Here is an 18766-nt window from a genome sequence, read left to right as displayed (position 1 = left end):
CTTTATGTAACTAAAACCTTTCTCTAGTGAATTTACTATAGAAACACTGGAACGCAGTCAAGATTGTTTTGTACAATTGCTGAAATTTGCTAAAATATGAATTGTGATAAGATGATGTGGTGTTTTTTAGGTATCCAAATACAGGGTTTAAATATTTGTTGCTTTCGTGCTCTGAGAGAAAAACAAGACTAGTTGATTTCATAAGTCTGTGTGCCTTGGATCCTTAGTACAATAGCCTCTTTTGAAAATCAAGAATATCATTCTGTGCTCTAAGTGGTAGGACCAGCGGGTGGCTGTCATGGTGATGATATTCAAATACAAGTGTGAAAGCTTTTCTGGACATTAGGTCAAAAAAACAGTCTAGTCCTTAAATGAGTAGCTGCTGTTACATTAATGTAACCTTCTGGCATTTAAACACTATGCTCATAGTGATTTAAAGCACATGGCTTACAGTTCTTAGCTTCTAACACTACTTCTTACATCATTATTAGAAAAATTACTGTTAATAGAAGTGGTCATACTTGCTTTTTTTCTCAACATGATGATAATTTAATATTCAAAGTGTAGTTTTTGATTCCTACTTATCATTCTGATTTACATTTCTAAAGATTTATATCATTTTGAGTAAGTTCTAATCCTGTGTAATGATGCAAATGTTGTCAACAACCTAAATTCAATTTGATCTCATACTAGTACAGAATTCCAGGTATATTACTACGAGCTATGCATATTTAGTTAAATTTATACTGAATAATAAGATTTCGTGAAGTTATAAATGTATACCTATATAGTTTCTTGCCATTCTTGACTTCCATAATAGTGAGGGTCAATATTTTCTTCTGTTCCTTCTTCTTGGGCTTCATGGTGATCATCGTGATCTTCACTGTCACCATCATCTTGAAATCTCCTGAAAACCTGGGTCTTCAGTTGTATTGTTTGACCATTAGTGCTTCTTTGTTCACCATAATAAATAGTGTGTATATGAGGGAAGCAGAGGAAAATGTATGAGCTTATTGGCTCTTTTAGCTTATTTTGATCTAAACGAATGTATGTTAAATGATGGTAATGTAGTGGGTCAACAGATGGACACATCAATGTGACATTGATATCTGAAAAATACAAATTAAAAATTAATCCTGCTGAATTACATCCATAATCCTATATTGAATTTTATTAAAATGTTTATGGGGTATAGTTTTATTAATTAAAATACTTGTAAGTGGAATTATTTTTTACAGTAATCAAATAGTAAAATGAAAATGAAACTATAAGTGAATTTTATATTATCAAAATAAACGATGGCTTCATTGGCTATTAAGTAATTATTTAAGTATTAAATAAATTATTTAAGTAATAAATTCTTAGAGAAACAATCTCAAAAAGAAAAAAGTGAAAATCACCTATAGTTCTACTACTCAGGATCTCATATTTCTTTGTATACTCTACAGTACTAATTCTCAATGTTCAAGGTGATAACATTTAATAGAAAAGACTATAAACCTTGGAGTATACCTTTCTCTGGGGCCAATTTCTGCCATTTCCCTAGCCAGCTTCAAAGCAACCATTTTCAGCAATTTGTAAAGCATATGTTTTTAAAGATTTGTTCTTTAAAAGGTCAAAATACTCTTCTTTCTGTCTTTAAAAGACAATGGTGCTCCTAATGAATTCAGTAAAGTTGCAGGATACAAAATTAATACACAGAAATCTGTTGCATTTCTATACACTAACAACGAAAGATCAGAAAGAGAAATTAAAGAAACAATCCAACTTACCATCACGTCAAAAAGAATAAAATAACTAGGAATAAACCTACCTAAGGAAACAAAAGACCTGTCTGTACTCCAAAAACTATAAGATGCTGATGAAAGAAATCGAAGATGATACAAACAGATGGAAAGATGTACCATGTTCTTGGATTGGAAGAAGCGATATTGTCAAAATGACTATACTACCCAAGGCAATCTACAGATTCAGTGCAATCCCTATGAAATGGCATTTTTCACAGAACTAGAACAAAAAAAATCTTAAAATTCATGTGGAGACACAAAAGACCCTGAATAGCCAAAGAAATCTTGAGAAAGAAAAATGGAGCTGGAGGAATCAGGCTCCCTGACTTCAGACTATACTACAAAGCTACAGTCATCAAAATGGTGTGGTACTGGCACAGAAACAGACATATAGATCAATGGAACAGGGTAGAAAGCCCAGAAATAAACCCGCACACCTATGGTCAATTAATCTACGACAGAGGAGGCAAGACTATACAATGGAGGAAAGACAGTGTCTTCAGTAAATGGTGCTGGGAAAACTGGACAGCTAGATGTAAAACAATGAAATTAGAACATTCTTTAACACCATACACAAATTAAACTCAAAATGGATTAAAGACCTAAATGTAAAACCAGATACTATAAAACCCTTAGAGGAAAACTTAGGCAGAACACTCTTTGACATAAATCATAGCAATATCTTTTCTAAGCCATCTCCTAGAGTAATGGAAATTAAAAAATAAATAAACAAATGGGACCTCATTAAACTCAAAAGCTTTTGCACAGCAAAGAAACCATGAAAAAAATGGAATTAAAAAAAAAATGTCATGAAAAACCTAGGGGTGAAACAGGAATAAAGACACAGACTTACTAGAGAATGGACTTGAGGCTATGGGGAGGGGGAAGGGTAAACGGTGACAAAGCGATAAAGAGGCATGGACATATATACACTACCAAACGTAAGGTAGATAGCTAGTGGGAAGCAGCCGCATAGCACAGGGAGATCAGCTCGGTGCTTTGTGACCGCCTGGAGGGGTGGGATAGGGAGGGTGGGAGGGAGGGAGACGCAAGCAGGAAGAGATATGGGAACATATGTATATATATAACTGATTCATTTTGTTGTGAAGCTGAAACTAACATACCATTGTAAAGCAATTATACTCCAATAAAGATGTTAAAAAAATAAAAAATAAAAAAAATAAAGGTTTACTGGAACACAAAAAAAAAAAAAATGAAAAGACAACCTACAAAATGGAAAAAAATATTTGCAAACGATGCAACCGACAAGGAATTAGTCTCCATTTATAAAGAGCTCATACAACTCCATAACAAAAGACCAAACAACTCAGTCAAAAAATGGTCAGGAGACCTAAATAGACATTTCTCTAAAGACAACATACAGATGGCCAAGAGGCACATGAAAAGATGCTCAACATTGCTAATTATTAGAGAAATGCAAATCAAAACTACAATGAGATATCACCTCACACCAGTCAGAATGGCCATCATCAAACAATCTATAAACAATAAATGATGGAGAGGGTGTGGAGAAAAGGGAACCCTCCTACATCAGTGGGAATATAAATTGGTACAGCCACTATGGAGAACAGTATGGAGGTTCCTTAAGAAACTAAAAATACAGCTACCATATGATCCAGCAATCCCACTCCTGGGCATATATCTGGAGAAATCCATGGTTCGAAAGGATAGAGGCACCCCAAATGTCATTGCAGCACTGTTTCCAATAGCCAAGACATGGAAGCAACCTAAATATCCATCGACAGATGAATGAATAAACAAGATAGGGTACATATATACAAAGGAATATTACTCAGCCATTAAAAAAGAATGAAATAATGCCATTTGCAGCAACATGGATGGACCTGGAGATTATCACACTAAGTAAAGTAAGTCAGAGAAAGAAAAATATCATATGATATCACTTATATGCAGAATCTAAGAAAAAATGATACAAATGAACTTATTTACAAAACAGAAACAAACTCACAGACTGAGAGAACGAACTTATAGTTACCAGGGGGGAAGAGTGGGGGAGAGGAATAGATTCGGAGTTTGGGATTGACATGTACAACAAGGACATACTCTATAGCACAGGGATCACTGCTCAATATTCTATAATAACCTAAATGGTAAAATAATTTGAAAAAGAATAGATACATGTATATGTATAACTAAATCACTTTGCTGTTCACCTGAAACTAACACAACATTGTTAATCAACTATGCTCCAATATAAAATAAAAAATAAGTAAATAAATTAAAATTAAATAAATAAATAATAAAAATAAAAACAATACACACAAAAAAATGAAATTTTACATACTTTCAATTTCATTATTTTCTAGGTATAGGTGTTCTAAATTTCTTGGAATATAGAATGCTTGCTTCAGTTTGTTGTGTCCAACATTGAGCTCTATAAGGTTGGAAAGATTAAAAATATAATAAGGGATGTCTTGTAGTTTATTGTGTGACATTCTTAGAGCATGAAGTTTTGGGAGTTCATTGAAGTAATTTTCTGGTATAGCAGATATTGAATTATTTTCTAAAGACAGATACATAAGTGAAGAAGGCAAACCAGGAGGCATTGATTCTAATCTGTTATTACATAGGTTAAGCTGCATTAGTTTTTCCATTTTCGCAAGGATTTTTTCTTGTAATGTAGAATCATCAATTTGATTGTAACAAAGATCAAGCATGGTCAAGTTTACTAGCCCATTTACAGCATTTGTCTGCAGTCTGGAGATCTGATTGTAACCAAGAAGAATCCTTTCCAAAGACTTAGGAAGAGGAAATGGAAAGTCTTCTAAATTGTTATGCTGTAGGTGGAGTTGTAGTAGATTTGACAATTTGGCAAACACACCATGATCAATATTTTGAGATTTAATTTTGTTGTGGCTGAGGTTGATTTCTTTAAGATGAGTGGCATTGATGAATGAATCTGCAGTCACAACCTCAATTTCATTAAACTGAAGATAAACTTGCTGAATGTATGCTGGAATATTTGGGATAGTCTTGAGTTTGCGATTATCACAGTACATTGATGATGGAAAGTTAGGTGGACAGAAGCATTCACTGGCACAACCTAAAGTATGCTGATGAAATGGAACTCCATAATCTTCATTTTGATGGAATTGGAATTCTGGTTGGTAGACATCATCTGGTTCTTGGTCATAATCTTCATCCCATTGATAACTTTCATACTGGCAATATACTTTGACTCCAAGAAAGAAGAAAAGGACACACACTGGACTTGAAAAGCCCATGTTCCTTTTTTTGTCCTATTACAAGGCAAAAAGGAAATATATTGTGGGAAAAGTGAGTAAACTTAGAATAATTTGTATATAAATTGACAGTTATATAAAATGCATAATATCTATATCTGTATTGAAATATATAAAAGAGTGTCCAGAATTAATGGGTACTGCTCAGACCAAAATTAATGTATAAGGTGGTATTTTTTAAAAAGTCACATACTGCATTGAACCAGACTAAGTAACCGTCTTTTAAGAGAATCTCGATTTGTCTTGTTTACTAGACTATAGATTTACAATGATAGCATGACATCTCTCCACCCCAAAGCCAAGTGCTCTTTCCATATAAATGCTGGATGTTCTCACTGACTATTTGACCCCTTCAGTGATGTTTACTGCCTATGAGAAGAGAGACTCTATGTTTAGTTACTTAGGAGATTCTTGATATTAACCAAAATTTTCCCGCTGCAACTTTTGTTTGCTGATATTCTTTTCTGCTCTTTGGAAGAACATAGAACACTCCATTTTACGTGAAAGCTTGAGATACTAAAAATAACTATCATGTTTCCTCTTAGTGTTTTCTGTCCAAGACTAACTGTGACTTCAAATTTTCCCTGTGAAATAGTTTGCAGAATCCAATTATTTTGTCTCTGACTCTACTTGAATAACTACTTTAAATCACAAACACACACAACATTTACATTCTACAAAATTAGTTTCTAATTGATTATTCTATACATTTTTCCTATTACCTTCCTAGCTTCTTTCTTTCCACTGATATTTTGGAGTTAATTTCTGGATACACAGATATTAAACACACACTGTCCTGTCTCCCAGGAGTTTAGGTCTTAGTGGAGAATCAGATGATGACTTTGCCTCTTTTTTCACCAAGAAAATAGAATAGACAATCATTTACTCTAATGTATTGACTTCTATTTAATCTTATCCCTTCCTACATAAAATGCCAAAATGGTAATGGTTTCATCTTTTAAACAATTTTGATTTTGAAATTCATAAAGTTTCCTTTTGCAAATCTAAATAGACTCCATCCATTGTTCCTTTTTATCCATGTGATTCATGGAGGACATGGCATTTGCATTAGACTTTGAAGGAATGTGAGGGTTCTCACAGAGGGAAATAGGGAAGATTTGCAGCTAGAAGAGATGAGCAAAAACATGTAAGCAACAAAGGGTGAGATGTTTGGGATGTGGTGGTTAACTGTTGAAGGAGCACAATAAGACTGTTACAGCCAATCTCAACCAGAACCTAAAGGCCTAAATTGTGACCTCAGGAATTTGCACTCTGGGAATGAACACCTAGTTTAATTCATTAATATAGCTGAGCCATAATCTTCACACTGCAGTGTTCATGCATCAAGTAAGATAGAGTCCTGGGAGGAGAAGTGAAAGAGTATGGTCTCATCCCAAAGGGCAGTGTTCAGTGCTGGCTGACCCAGACAGGGCACTGGGAAGCTCCCAGTGGGTATGATTAGGAGTGCTTTTTCACCTGCTATAATTAGTGACCCTGTACTAGATGTTGTGTGTGGACATGGTTAGAAAAGAGCCTTGCAAATATTACTAGTGATTTAGTTAGTTTGATTGGGTTACTTGATGATTGTCTCGAATTTTAGAGGTGAGGCACTGTGCTTGGTGGGAAATACAGAAATGAAGAAAATATGAAGACATGAGCATACAATTTAGTGCATAAAATTTAGTAGACAAGAGAGGCACAGCACAGTGAACCATATTCTCAGGCAGAGGGAAATATGGTTTGCAGCAGAGATACCAGTGCTGTGAGAACCAGTGTCTTAACCCTGCTTGCGGGAGACAGGGAAACCTTTGCAGACATCATTTGGCCAAGACTTCGGGAGATTCACAGGAATGGGTATAGAACATCCTATACATATTACTCTCTAGTTGATAACATTTTATGTATTAAAATTATAGTATATTATACTATAACATATCAACTTTTTTTTTAAGTGCTTGTCATACTTCATTTAAAGTACTGCACCATGGAGTTGAGATGAAAGTAGAAGCAGAGGCAGAGACATGCAGCTGTGCAGGGTCAGGCCATGTAGGGGGTCTCAGAAGCTGACTGATACACAGTTGAACTTTGAAAAGAGTACTGCTCATCAGAACTCTGAATTTTATCCTTGTGTTAGAACATCAGTAATCATCAGTTAGTAATCTTATATTTGAGAATTAAAGTCATGACTGTTCAACAACTACAAGAAATTGTTGGGAAAAAAGGAAACCTGGATGATACTTTTGGTTCAGCATTTACCTTTGCCTAGGAATCAAGACCTCATGATGAGGGCCTCTCTGAAAATAAAGGGATTCTTAGTATTATCTGCTTTTGGTCTTCTTGGCCACCTAAGAAGAAAGGTCTTTCCCTGAAGACATTTTCTCTTCTAAATCTGAGTTCATCATCATTGTCCTCATCCACTGAGGACCTCGGCCCTCTAGCTCAACGTTGTCCCACTCCCTTTTCAATAAGTGCTGTTTTCTGGTCTAAAATCCATTCCATCTCCATTGATATACCCATTATTTTCTATTTTTCTTACTCCTCAACTTCACCCCTGATCATTTTCCCTGTTATAGTCCTCTCTTATTTCTTTTTATCCAAATTTTTCATTCAGCTAATCTTTTACCAGCCATTTGCAAGGCATACTTTTATTACTTCTGCCTTTTATGTTCGGCAATTTATGCCTTGTCTCCTATAGCATAACTCATAGCAAAACATTATAACTCACTGTCAATCATCTCATTTCTCAACCTCTAATTTTTGACAGACTCTAGTACAATGCACAGTTTGTAAGTGCTCACAGATTTGTTGAATGCATGATTGATTTTTTGTTATAGATTACATCTTGGTAGTGATGTTTATTGCTACTAATGTTGATTATTTCTAGGCATTTATTTCACCACAGTGATTTCTCTAAATGAACATTTTCACAGAGAACGTGGCTATTCTATTTTCTATTGAATATTTCTATCACAATATACTATATTCACTTTCCTACCTGTATTCCTTACCTTGTTTAGTAGAAAAATCACAAATGTGAAAAAGAAAGTTTAAGGCAAACTGAAATATGTTACCAGGTTTTTAAAATTACTCATTAATATGAATTTTTCATATTATAGCTAAAAAAGTTTCTATGTCATAACATTTCTCTTACCTGGAAAAAAGCACTCGTGCTTTCATCAAGAAAGTTCTAATTTAAATTACTAATCAAAATGAGATGGAACTTTGTCCTGGAAAGTTTAAAGTAATTGGAAAGCTTCATAGCATTTTATTGTTTTAAAAACTTAATTGTTTTGTTGGTATGCCACAGAAACTAAAATATAAGAAACCAAGTATTAGGATATGATTCAGAATTTTTTCCAAAGCAGTTTTAAATTTAACCCTGTAAAATTAAAGTTGTGTACATCACTGTCACACACAAGGCCTAAGGAAGTAAAACTCTTTTGCTATTAAAAATATGAAAGTCTCAAAATTATTTTTAGCCATAATAAATTTGGATCTTAATTAACTGAAACCCGAGAAACTAGAACATTCAGTGCTAGATAGAGTACTTGTATTTTCTCTTTGAGGAAGAGGCAAACACAGATGGAGATTTGGTTAATAAAGAAATTTTGAGAAAAGTTCTAGTGAAATTTGTACAAATACCCATTTCTCTAAAACCAGAATCTCTAGCATTGCTCAGATGTATGGCTCAAAGGCGTTCGCTGTTTTTTTGTCACTTAAAGTTGAGAGAGAGAGAGAGGGAGAGGGAGAGAGAAACAGAAAATTATTCCATTAACGTGAGAATCTTTCATTCAAAGTAAAAAAAAATCTAAACAAAAATCATTTATTGGGTAAATCTTAAGTTAGAAAATTAAATTCCCTATATTATTTCCCTGAATATTTTTGCTAATCAAATGTTAATGTCGCTTTTACCAGATATTGCTTATAAAAATGTGCATTTATGATGGCTATAATCTATTTTAATGTTAAATCAAATATATTTTAAACAGTAGGAATATTTTCTTTAAAAAATGAAAATTATTTTATCATCATACCTGTTGAGTTTGCTTTAGTTTTCAGGGGCTGATGAATTTGCAAATCCTGTAAATGAATCAGAAATTCCTAAGTTCTTAAACTGAATCTCTTAAAAATCCACAGTAACTGTGTGTCCAGGCAGGGCTGTCCCTTGAATTGCTATAGCAATTTAAGCAAATATAATCTACTTGGAAAATACTTGGGTTGAATTAAAATTATGTATTTCTTTTCATTATCCAGAACTTTGTGGACTCAAATTAAAATGCTTGTGTTCTTGGTCAGATTTATGTGGCTTACTTCTTTCTTTTCCCCTTAATTTTGGTTTGAGGTATGGCAAGAATTTCCTCTAGTATGAAAGGCAAACAGAACTAAATGAAACAGCATGTACTGATTACTGTTTTTATTTTCATTTTCATGCCAAAGAATTCTTCAAAGTAAGGTCCACTGTAACATGGAGCTCAGTGTCTTGGCATTTTAAGGTGGAACTCAGAGTCATCTTGAGACCTTGGTTGTCTGATACTGTGTATTCACACCAGTGCTTCCCTTTATTAAGACAAGGAACCAGGATTAGAAACATACAGCATTTCATATCTAGTTTATTTTAAAAATGAAATAGATGGTCATTAGTGACACAGATTAAATATATCACTTTTCCATACAAAGAAGTATACCTTCTTTTCTATCAGCTATCCCCTTTCTCACCTTCCTCCCAAATACATCCACTAGCATGTGTTCTAATAACCTTTGAAATAAAATTAATCTCTTAGTTATGGAATTCACTCAGAAGGTATATCTCTGATTTGTCTGTTTTTACTAGTACAAAAAAATAATTTTATAGTATTGAATAAGATGGAATTAGGAACTTCTGTTGACCAGCTGTTATTGCTTTTATTTTGCAGATGTAGAAAATTTACAAATTTCACTGAGCTGTCTCTCTTGAAGAGTGGCAGTTAACTACTTAAATGCTATATTTTTATACCAATATTTTCATATTTTAAACAGAGTTAACTTGTATCTCTTGGCAGTGAACTTTGAGTTCATTCTTTGGGAGATTCTTTCAAGCTTGTACAAACTAATAAGGTAAAGTGATTCCTGGAATTTGTTTTTGTTTCCTCAAAATAGTATTTTCCATTAGGTTTTCATAAAGAATGCACAAGATTTATTTCGTTGTACTTCAGATTTTTAAAAAGTGTACAGTGTTTCAAGAGATGTTTTGGCAATACTCTAAAAATCTCATCTATTATTTGAGACACTGGTATGTAAAACGTGGCAGACCATATTTGGGCCAAGATTTCATCTTGTTACTGATCTTTTCCATATGTTTCCTTTTAGTGTTTGTTCTTAAAACTCAGACTTCCATGCTAAGGAGAAGAGAGCAAATCTGTACTTTTTCCAAAAATCATTCTACATGCCCTCACAGTTCTTTTGGAAGGTTAATGTAAAATTAACAGCTTAATTTTTATTAAATTCTTCTTTTAACTCTGTGATTTGAACTTATGATAGTGATTATGTTGTTCATGTTCCTAACAAATGTGAAAATATTTATCAATAGATAGCTAGAACACTCAGAGTTGAAAGTGTCTAGGAAATTTAAATAAGGTTGATGGTGTCTAGGAGGTTTAGGTTTGGCAGGGGGTGGGAAGGGTGGTTTGAGTCAGGCCTTAGAGGAAAACGAGAAGCTGCAAGTGATTGTGATAGTTCACTGTTTCAGTTGGTGGTTATTTTATTTTATTTAAAAATTGTTTTTAGTTTTATTTATTTATTTTTGGCTGTGCTGCACTGCTTGCGGGATCTTAGTTCCCTGACCAGGGACTGAACCCTCACCCTCTGCAGTGAAAGCACAGAGCCCTAACCACTGGGCCACCAGGGAATTCCCTCAGTTGGTGATTATAATTGTAGCAATTAGGGAGAGAAGTCAGTTGAATTGGTGAAAGTCTAAATTATATACTATGATTATAATTTGACTGAAGTAGATAAACTATCTCAGAGCCAGATAACTAGTGCTGGCTAGGAAAGGTCTGACTGAGACTGGTAATTACGGTAATAAACCATAATAAAGATTTTTAATTCATTTATTCATCCAGCTAATATTTGTTGAGCACCTACTTTGTTCAAGGCAGTTTTAGGTGCTGAGAACCCAGCAGTAAAATTCCCTATTATCACTGAAGAGGAAGAGAGAAAATAAACATATCAAGTGGTGTGGAGTGCAATGGAGAGGAACAAAGCAAGGCAGAGGGGTAAAAATGAATGAGCACAGGGGTTTAAGTCAATAGTTCTGACACTACTGTGATGTATGCTGGAAAGGAATGGTTATGTAACTGTGTGGTGAATGGGGGAGCCAGGTGTCTCACAGCTGGAGGGAGGTTACAGATAAGCGAGTGGAGGTGGTGGGAATGAAAGGCTACGGTTGTTTTAGATCTCATTAATACTTGACATTATCTAACTTTCCCCCCAATTTTTAGGTATATGATGGTATTACTTGTGATTTTAATTTCCATTTCCCTGATTACTAAAGAGGTTGAACATTTTTTCAAATGTTTTTCAACCATTTGGATTTTCTCTTCTGAGGTATGCCTATTAATGTTTTTGCTCATTTTTCTGTTGTGTTATTTGTCTTTTTCTTATTTATTTTTAGGAGTTTTTTATATGTTTATGGATACCCATTTTTTGTTATATGTGTGACACTGTCATCATTTTTCAGTTGATTCTCTTGGGTTTTTCAGGTTGATTCTCTTGGGTTTTGCATACGAATCATATGCAAATGATATTGTACCTTCTTTCTAATTGTTTTTGAGAGGATAGCTCTTATTTCAAGAAGATATTTTGCAAATCTTTACTCTTCAGACAATTGGACTGTTGCTTTGTGTTTCTCCCGGTTAACTCCTAAGTAAACCGCATGAGATAAAAGTACAATTCAAATCAATAAGCCACATGATAACAAAACTGGAAGACATCATAGAAACTTCATCAAATAAGGAGGTATAGAGAGAAGAATTTAAAAAGACCAGCATACAACCAGCCACAGATGGCAAAGAGAGAGCAAGGAAGCACTCAAAGGCTCATGGAGCAGCCAGTACTTTCCACCCTCACAGAGTAAAGTTCCAAGATAATATACACAATTAAAAAGTAGTTGTCTATATAATCCATTAAATTTTTTATTTTTCACTGACTGGGACTGAGTACAAAACAATAGCATTTTCAGACTCAGGAAAGGGTGATAAGATGTGTTTCCCTTTGCCAAATTAATGGGAATGCCAAATTAATGGGAATATTTTCTTTTCTGTTAAAGGAGAGGGTAGGCCATGTGGATCCAGGAAGCAGAATTCCTATTACTTATGTTTACTCAAGTTAACAGTTATTAAGGAAATTTTTAGGAGAGGGTTATACAGGAGTGAAGTACTGACACATACTGAAATTTTTAGGAGAGGGTGGCAAGGTTCTGGGATGGGTATGTCTGCTTGGTGGAGTGAGTGAATGAATGGATGTTTGCTGGATGAAGTGGGAGTATGAACTGGGAACGGGCACAGAAGAACCTTCTGGAGTGATAGAAATCTATTATATCTTGATCTGCTTTGAACGAATGGTGCTAAGACAACTGGAACACATGCAAAAATTTACTGAAAATGGAACAAAGACCTAAGTGTTAGAGCTAATATGGTTAAATTTTAGAAGAAAATATAATGTTAGTCATTATGACCTTGGGTTAGGCATCAGTTTCTTAAATGTGGCACTAAAAGCGCAAGAATCAGAAGAAAAAATAGGTAAATTGGATGTCATTAAAATTTAAATTGTTTTCTGTGCCAAAAGATACTATCAAGAAAGTGGGGAAAAAAAAAAACCCACACATGGGAGAAAAATTTTGCAAATCATATATCTGATTAAGAACTTGTGTCTAGAATGAATAAAGAACTCGTACAACTCAATAATAATAATATTAAAATGAGTGAAGGATCTGAATAAATGCTTCTTCAAAGATAACAAATGGTCCACAAACACATGAAAATATGCTCAACATCACTAGTCATCAGGAAAATGCAAATCAGAACCACAATGAAGTACCACTTCACATTCTCTAGGATAGCTGAAATAAAAAATACGGACAATTGCAAGTGTTGGTGAGGATGTGGAGATTTTGGAATCTACATATATTGCTGATGAAAATTAAAAATGGCATAGCCACTTTGGAAAACAATCTATAGTTCCTCAGAAAGTTAAACATAAAGTTGCCATTTGACCCATCAGTTTTACTCCTAAGTATATACCCAGGAAAAGTGAAAACATATGTTCACACAAAAACTTGAATGCACATATTTATAACAGCCAGAAAGTAGAAACAACTTATATGTTGATCAGTTGGTGAATGGATGAATAAGTGTGGTCCATCTATACAATGGAATATTACTTGGCAATAAAAAGGAGTGAAGTACTGACACATGCTATGACATGAATGAACCTTGAAAACATTATAAGTGGAAGAAACCAGTCACAAAAGACCACATATTATATGATTCCATTTATATGAAATGTGCAGAATAGGCAAATTGATAGAAACAGTGGATTTGTGGTTACCTAAGGCTGGGAGTAAATGACATTAATCAGGACAGGGTTTCTTTTTGGAGTGATAAAAATGTTCTGAAATTGATTGTGGTGATGGCTGCTAAGCTTGAATATATTAAAAACCTTTGAACTGTATACTTTAAATGATAAATTGTACAGTATGTGAATTATATCCACAATAAAGCTGTTATTAAAAATAATAATAGCAATGGGAGTTTAATTGAATAAAATTGGCTTAAGTTGATAATTTTAAAAACTGAGTGAGAAGTAGATGAAAGTTCATTGTAGTGTTTTGTCTACTTTTGCTTCTATTGAAAATTTTCCTTAATAAAAAGGAAATCTCTTTTTTACATTTGGTAGTGTATATATATGTCCATGCCAAGATAGCTAGTGGGAAGCAGCCACATAGCACAGGGAGATCAGCTCGGTGCTTTGTGACCACCTAGAGGGGTGGGATAGGGAGGGTGGGAAGGAGACGCAAGAGGGAGGGGATATGGGTATATATGTATACGTATAGCTGATTCACTTTGTTATACAGCAGCAACTAACACAACATTGTAAAGCAATTATACTCCAATAAAAGTGTTAAAAACTAAAAATTAAAAAAAAAAAAAAAAGGAAATCTCCAGCACTCAAACTGCAAGTTTTAATATTAGGAATTCATATGACTGATTGCACCTTCCATGTAGAGCTGGCATGGCACATGCTTTTGCCCCTTGGCCTAATTTGTCCTTGTGTTTCTGCCCCTTGCAGCCTTTGTAACTTCTTCCCCTGTCTACGGAAGGGCTCGTTTTAAAGGTCACTCAGTAAGCTCTTCCCTTTTCTTTAGAAGGTCTCGTTTTAAAGGGCCCTCTGTAAGCTCTTTCCTTTGACTATGGAAGGGCTCGTTTTAAAGCAGTTATCTTTATTTTCATGCTGTTATTTTACCAAGGGAGAGATGTCACTGCTGGGAATATGTACCTTGTTACAGCACTGGTCGTCTTTATTCCCGTGGTGGCGGATCTGTTTTAGAGCTTCCCAGAGCCTGTGATAGAAACTGTATTGAGAAAAAATGTGCACTGGGAAAAAATGCCACCTGCCCCTACTTTATAGTAATGTGGAACACACAGTACATCTGCATCAGGTCTGTGGGAGAACTGGAGCCAGAGAGGGAGCTTCTAGGATGAAAGAAAGATACGTAGGATAAAAACACATTGCCTTGTTAGAATGAGGATAAAGGCTTTTTCTTTCCCTTCGATAAGCACCCTTTGCTGATTTAATCCAGAAGAATGTTTTGAGCCAATGAAGTGTGGTAGGCTTTGGTGGGGGGGGGAGGAAAAGGGGATGCAAAGATGACTTTGCAATCAAGTGCTTACACTCAAGATATCTACAATCCTCTAGAGAATGTGAAGACAAAAACCCATGTATAAATAGCTATAATAAGTTAGATTTTGATAAGTACAAAAGAGAAGCACATCAAAATACTGGGAAGATTTGGAGGGTAGGGTGTGAGAAGCCACATCCGTTTATGGGAGAATCAGGAAGATGAACTGAGATGGGTGACCTTTGACACAGACATTTGAGGTTGGATAAGACTTTGATAGATGCAAAAGACAGCATTAATAAAGACACAGAAGCCAGAAAATACAGAGTATATTTGAGAAATAGCAAGTAATCTTCAGCTGGAGTATAAAAAGATGTAAACATGAACTAAAAAGCTCAGAAAGCATTACTTAAATGTAGATCATGGAAGTCTTGAAAGATGGGTTAAGCACTTTTTTAAATAATTATATATTTTTGGCTGCATTGGGTCTTAGTTGCTGTGCACGGGCTTTTCTCTAGTTGTGGTGCGTGGGCTTCTCATTGTTGTGGCTTCTCTTGTTGTGGAGCACGGGTTCTAGGCGTTCGGGCTTCAGTAATTGTGACTTGCAGGCTCCAGAGTGCAGGCTCAGTAGCTGTGGTGCACGGGCTTAGCTGCTCTGTGGCCTGTGGGATCTTCCCGGACCAGGGCTCGAACCTCTGTCCCCTGCATTGGCAGGCGGATTCTTAACCACTGCGCCACCAGGGAAGCCCTGGACTTGCTTTTGAGAGTTTGTTACTCTGCAGCAAGGTCCGCTTTTTTTTTTTTTAACATCTTTATTGGAGTAAAATTGCTTTACAATAATAGTGTGTTAGTTCCTGCTTTATATCAAAGTGAATCAGCTATACATATACATATATCACCATATCTCTTCCCTCTGCATCTCCCTCCCTCCCGCCCTCCCTATCCCACCCCTCTAGGTGGCCACAAAGCACCGAGCTGATCTCCCTGTGCTATGCGGCTGCTTCCCACTAGCTATCGGTTTTACCTTTGGTAGTGTATACATGTCCGTGCCACTCTCTCACTTTGTCAAAGCTTACCCTTCCCCCTCCCCACGTCCTCAAGTCCATTCTCTAGTAGGTCTGCGTCTTTATTCCCGTCCTGCCCCTAGGTTCTTCATAACCTTTTTTTTTTTTTAGATTCCGTATATATGTGTTAGCATACGGTATTTGTTTTTCTTTCTGACTTAGTTCACTCTGTATGACAGACTCTAGGTCCATCCACCTCACTACAAATAACTCAATTTCATTTCTTTTTATAGCTGAGTAATATTCCATTGTATATATGTGCCACATCTTCTTTATCCATTCATCTGTTGATGGACATTTAGGTTGCTTCCATGTCCTGGCTATTGTAAATAGAGCTGCAATGAACATTGTGGTACATGACTCTTTTTGAATTATGCTTTTCTCAGGGTACATGCCCAATAGTGGGATTGCTGGGTTATATGGTAGTTCTATTTTTAGTTTTTAAAGGAACCTCCATACTGTTCTGCATAGTGGCTGTATCAATTTACATTCCCACCAACAGTGCAAGAGGGTTGCCTTTTCTCCAAACCCTCTCCAGCATTATTGTTTGTAGATTTTTTGATGATGGCCATTCTGACTGGTGTGAGGTGATACCTAAGATCCACTTTTGAGACATGGATTTCAGAGGCCTTCACATGAGACATTATGGCTAATGTTTAGAAATGGATGAGATTACCAGGGGCAAAGTGAAGAGGCCAAAACAATATTGGGGAACACTAGCCATTAAAGAGCAACCCTGGTGGCACAGTGGTTAAGAATCCGCCTGCCAGTACAGGGGACACAGGTTCGATCCCTGGTCTGGGAAGATCCCATATTGCCACGAAGCAGCTAAGCCCGTGCGCCACAACTACTGAGCCTGCGTGCTACAACTCCTGAAGCCCATGCGCCCAGAGCCCGTGCTCTGCAACAAGAGAAGCCACCACAATGAGAAGTCCGCGCACTGCAACGAAGAGTAGCCCCCACTCACTGCAACTAGAGAAAGCCCACGCGCAACAACAAAGACCCAATGCAGCCAAAAATCAATAAATTAAATAAGTAAATTTAAAAAATAAATAAATAAAGTACAATGGTACATCTTAACTATTAAAAAAAAAAAAAGAGCAAACTGAAAGGCATGATAGGTGGAAGCCAAGTAAGCAAAGAATGTCCAGGAGGAAGCACTGTCCACCTTTTTATAAGGTTGATCAATGACTAAAAAATTTGTGTCATCGTGGTTAAAAGCCTGGAGCCAGACTGCTGGGATCAAATCCTAGGTCTGCCACAAGGTATCCAATCTTTGTTTTCCAATTTTCACACCCCCAAAAAATAGGAATAAGTAAATGTAGCTCCCTCAAAGGGCTATTTTTTTTTACACTGTATATCTTAATTTTATTTTTTTAACATCTCTATTGGAGTATTATTGCTTTACAATGGTGTGTTAGTTTCTGCTTTATAACAAAGTGAATCAGCTATACATATACATATATCCCCATATCTCCTCCCTCTTGCGTCTCCCTCCCACCCTCCCTATCCCACCCCTCTAGGTGGTCACAAAGCACCAAGCTGATCTCCCTGTGCTATGCAGCTGCTTCCCACTAGCTATCTATTTTACATTTGGTAGTGTATATATATCACTGCTACTCTCTTACTTCGTCCCAGCTTACCCTTCACCCTCCCCGTGTCCTCAAGTCCATTCTCTTCATCTGCCCCTAGGTTCCTTAGAACCATTTTTTTTTTTTGAGATTCCATATATATGTGTTAGCATACGGTATGTTTTTCTTTCTGATTTGCTTCACTCTGTATGACAGACTCTAGGTCCATCCATCTCACTACAAGTAACTCAATTTCGTTCCTTTTTACCTCATATGGCTATTGTGAGGATTAAATGAATAAATGCAAGTAAGGCTTTTGGAAGAATGTCTGAAAATGTTCTTTACATACCACCTATTAGTATTAAGTATTACTCATATGGTACAATTTGGGGAAAATAAATTCAAGAGAATTAAGTCAGTTGCAGTAGGTAAAGGACCATGTGAGTAGAGAAGTAATTAAGGCCAAGGTAAGACAATTCTTTTCCCAAAAGATGGAATTACAAACGAAAGAAAAATAATGCGGTAGTTTAAGGAGGAACAAAATTGATTGGAAAAAAGCTTTAGTTTTAGTGACTTCAAGTGATTTTCTAAAAGTATTATATTTGTTTCATGAATTCAGTGATCATTTTTATTGTAGTATTTGAGAGGAAATAAGGATAGATGGTCATTGAGATTCTTTTTTTCTACCTTGAAGTCCTTAATAAACCCAGTAAGTTGTAGTAATTCATTTGTTTCCAAACTTTAATGGATTTCAAGTGGGTAGTATTTTGTATTTACCATAAAATGGGATTGTGGCAGAAGCTTTAATGCAGTTTTGGTTGCTTATGATTTTTATTAGTGATTTGTCTTTTGCAAACATATAACCAAAAATGGTTAACAGCTGTGGGATGAAAAACACAAACATTAAATACAGGAAATTAATTGCAGTGATTTCAGGAATCATTTCCAGTATTTAAAAAATTTTGCTGTCTTTTCTTTTTAGAAAAGGCTGATTTAGCTACTTTAAGCTTCTCTATTCAGATCGTAGACTAATCTGTTTGTTTAGATGATTCTAACCTTAGCACTAACCTTATAATTTAATTTAATTTCAAGAAATAGATTCTTACAATTTCAGTGAACATTTCACTTCTACTTATGTTCTTATAAGTGGCATGATGTCACAATTTTATTCTTTTGATATATTGTA

The 18766-nt window shown here is 35.4% G+C and overlaps 2 protein-coding genes across 2 annotated transcripts in view; one reads left to right on the top strand and one right to left on the bottom strand.

The window, feature by feature from the left end:
* CENPP (centromere protein P) overlaps positions 1 to 18766 on the top strand; it is a gene marked incomplete at its 5' end in the record, with an annotated part of 225920 nt that overhangs the window by 86430 nt on the left and 120724 nt on the right. The gene's annotated exons all lie outside the window — the stretch shown is intronic.
* LOC309963992 (asporin) overlaps positions 638 to 18766 on the bottom strand; it is a 41319-nt gene continuing 23190 nt past the window's right edge. The window contains exons 9-10 of the mRNA XM_082842592.1: positions 4114 to 5068; positions 638 to 1109 (exon numbers count right to left, since the gene is read on the bottom strand). Coding sequence (XP_082698718.1) covers positions 784 to 1109; positions 4114 to 5068 — 1281 coding nt within the window. The 3' untranslated portion in view covers positions 638 to 783. The remainder of the gene's footprint in view (positions 1110 to 4113; positions 5069 to 18766) is intronic.

Source organism: Leucopleurus acutus (genome assembly GCF_964270905.1).
Source record: "Leucopleurus acutus genome assembly, chromosome: 7".
Lineage (NCBI taxonomy): Eukaryota > Metazoa > Chordata > Mammalia > Artiodactyla > Delphinidae > Leucopleurus > Leucopleurus acutus.
Note: the sequence above shows the minus strand (reverse complement) of the source record. Positions and strands in the feature narration are given on the sequence as shown.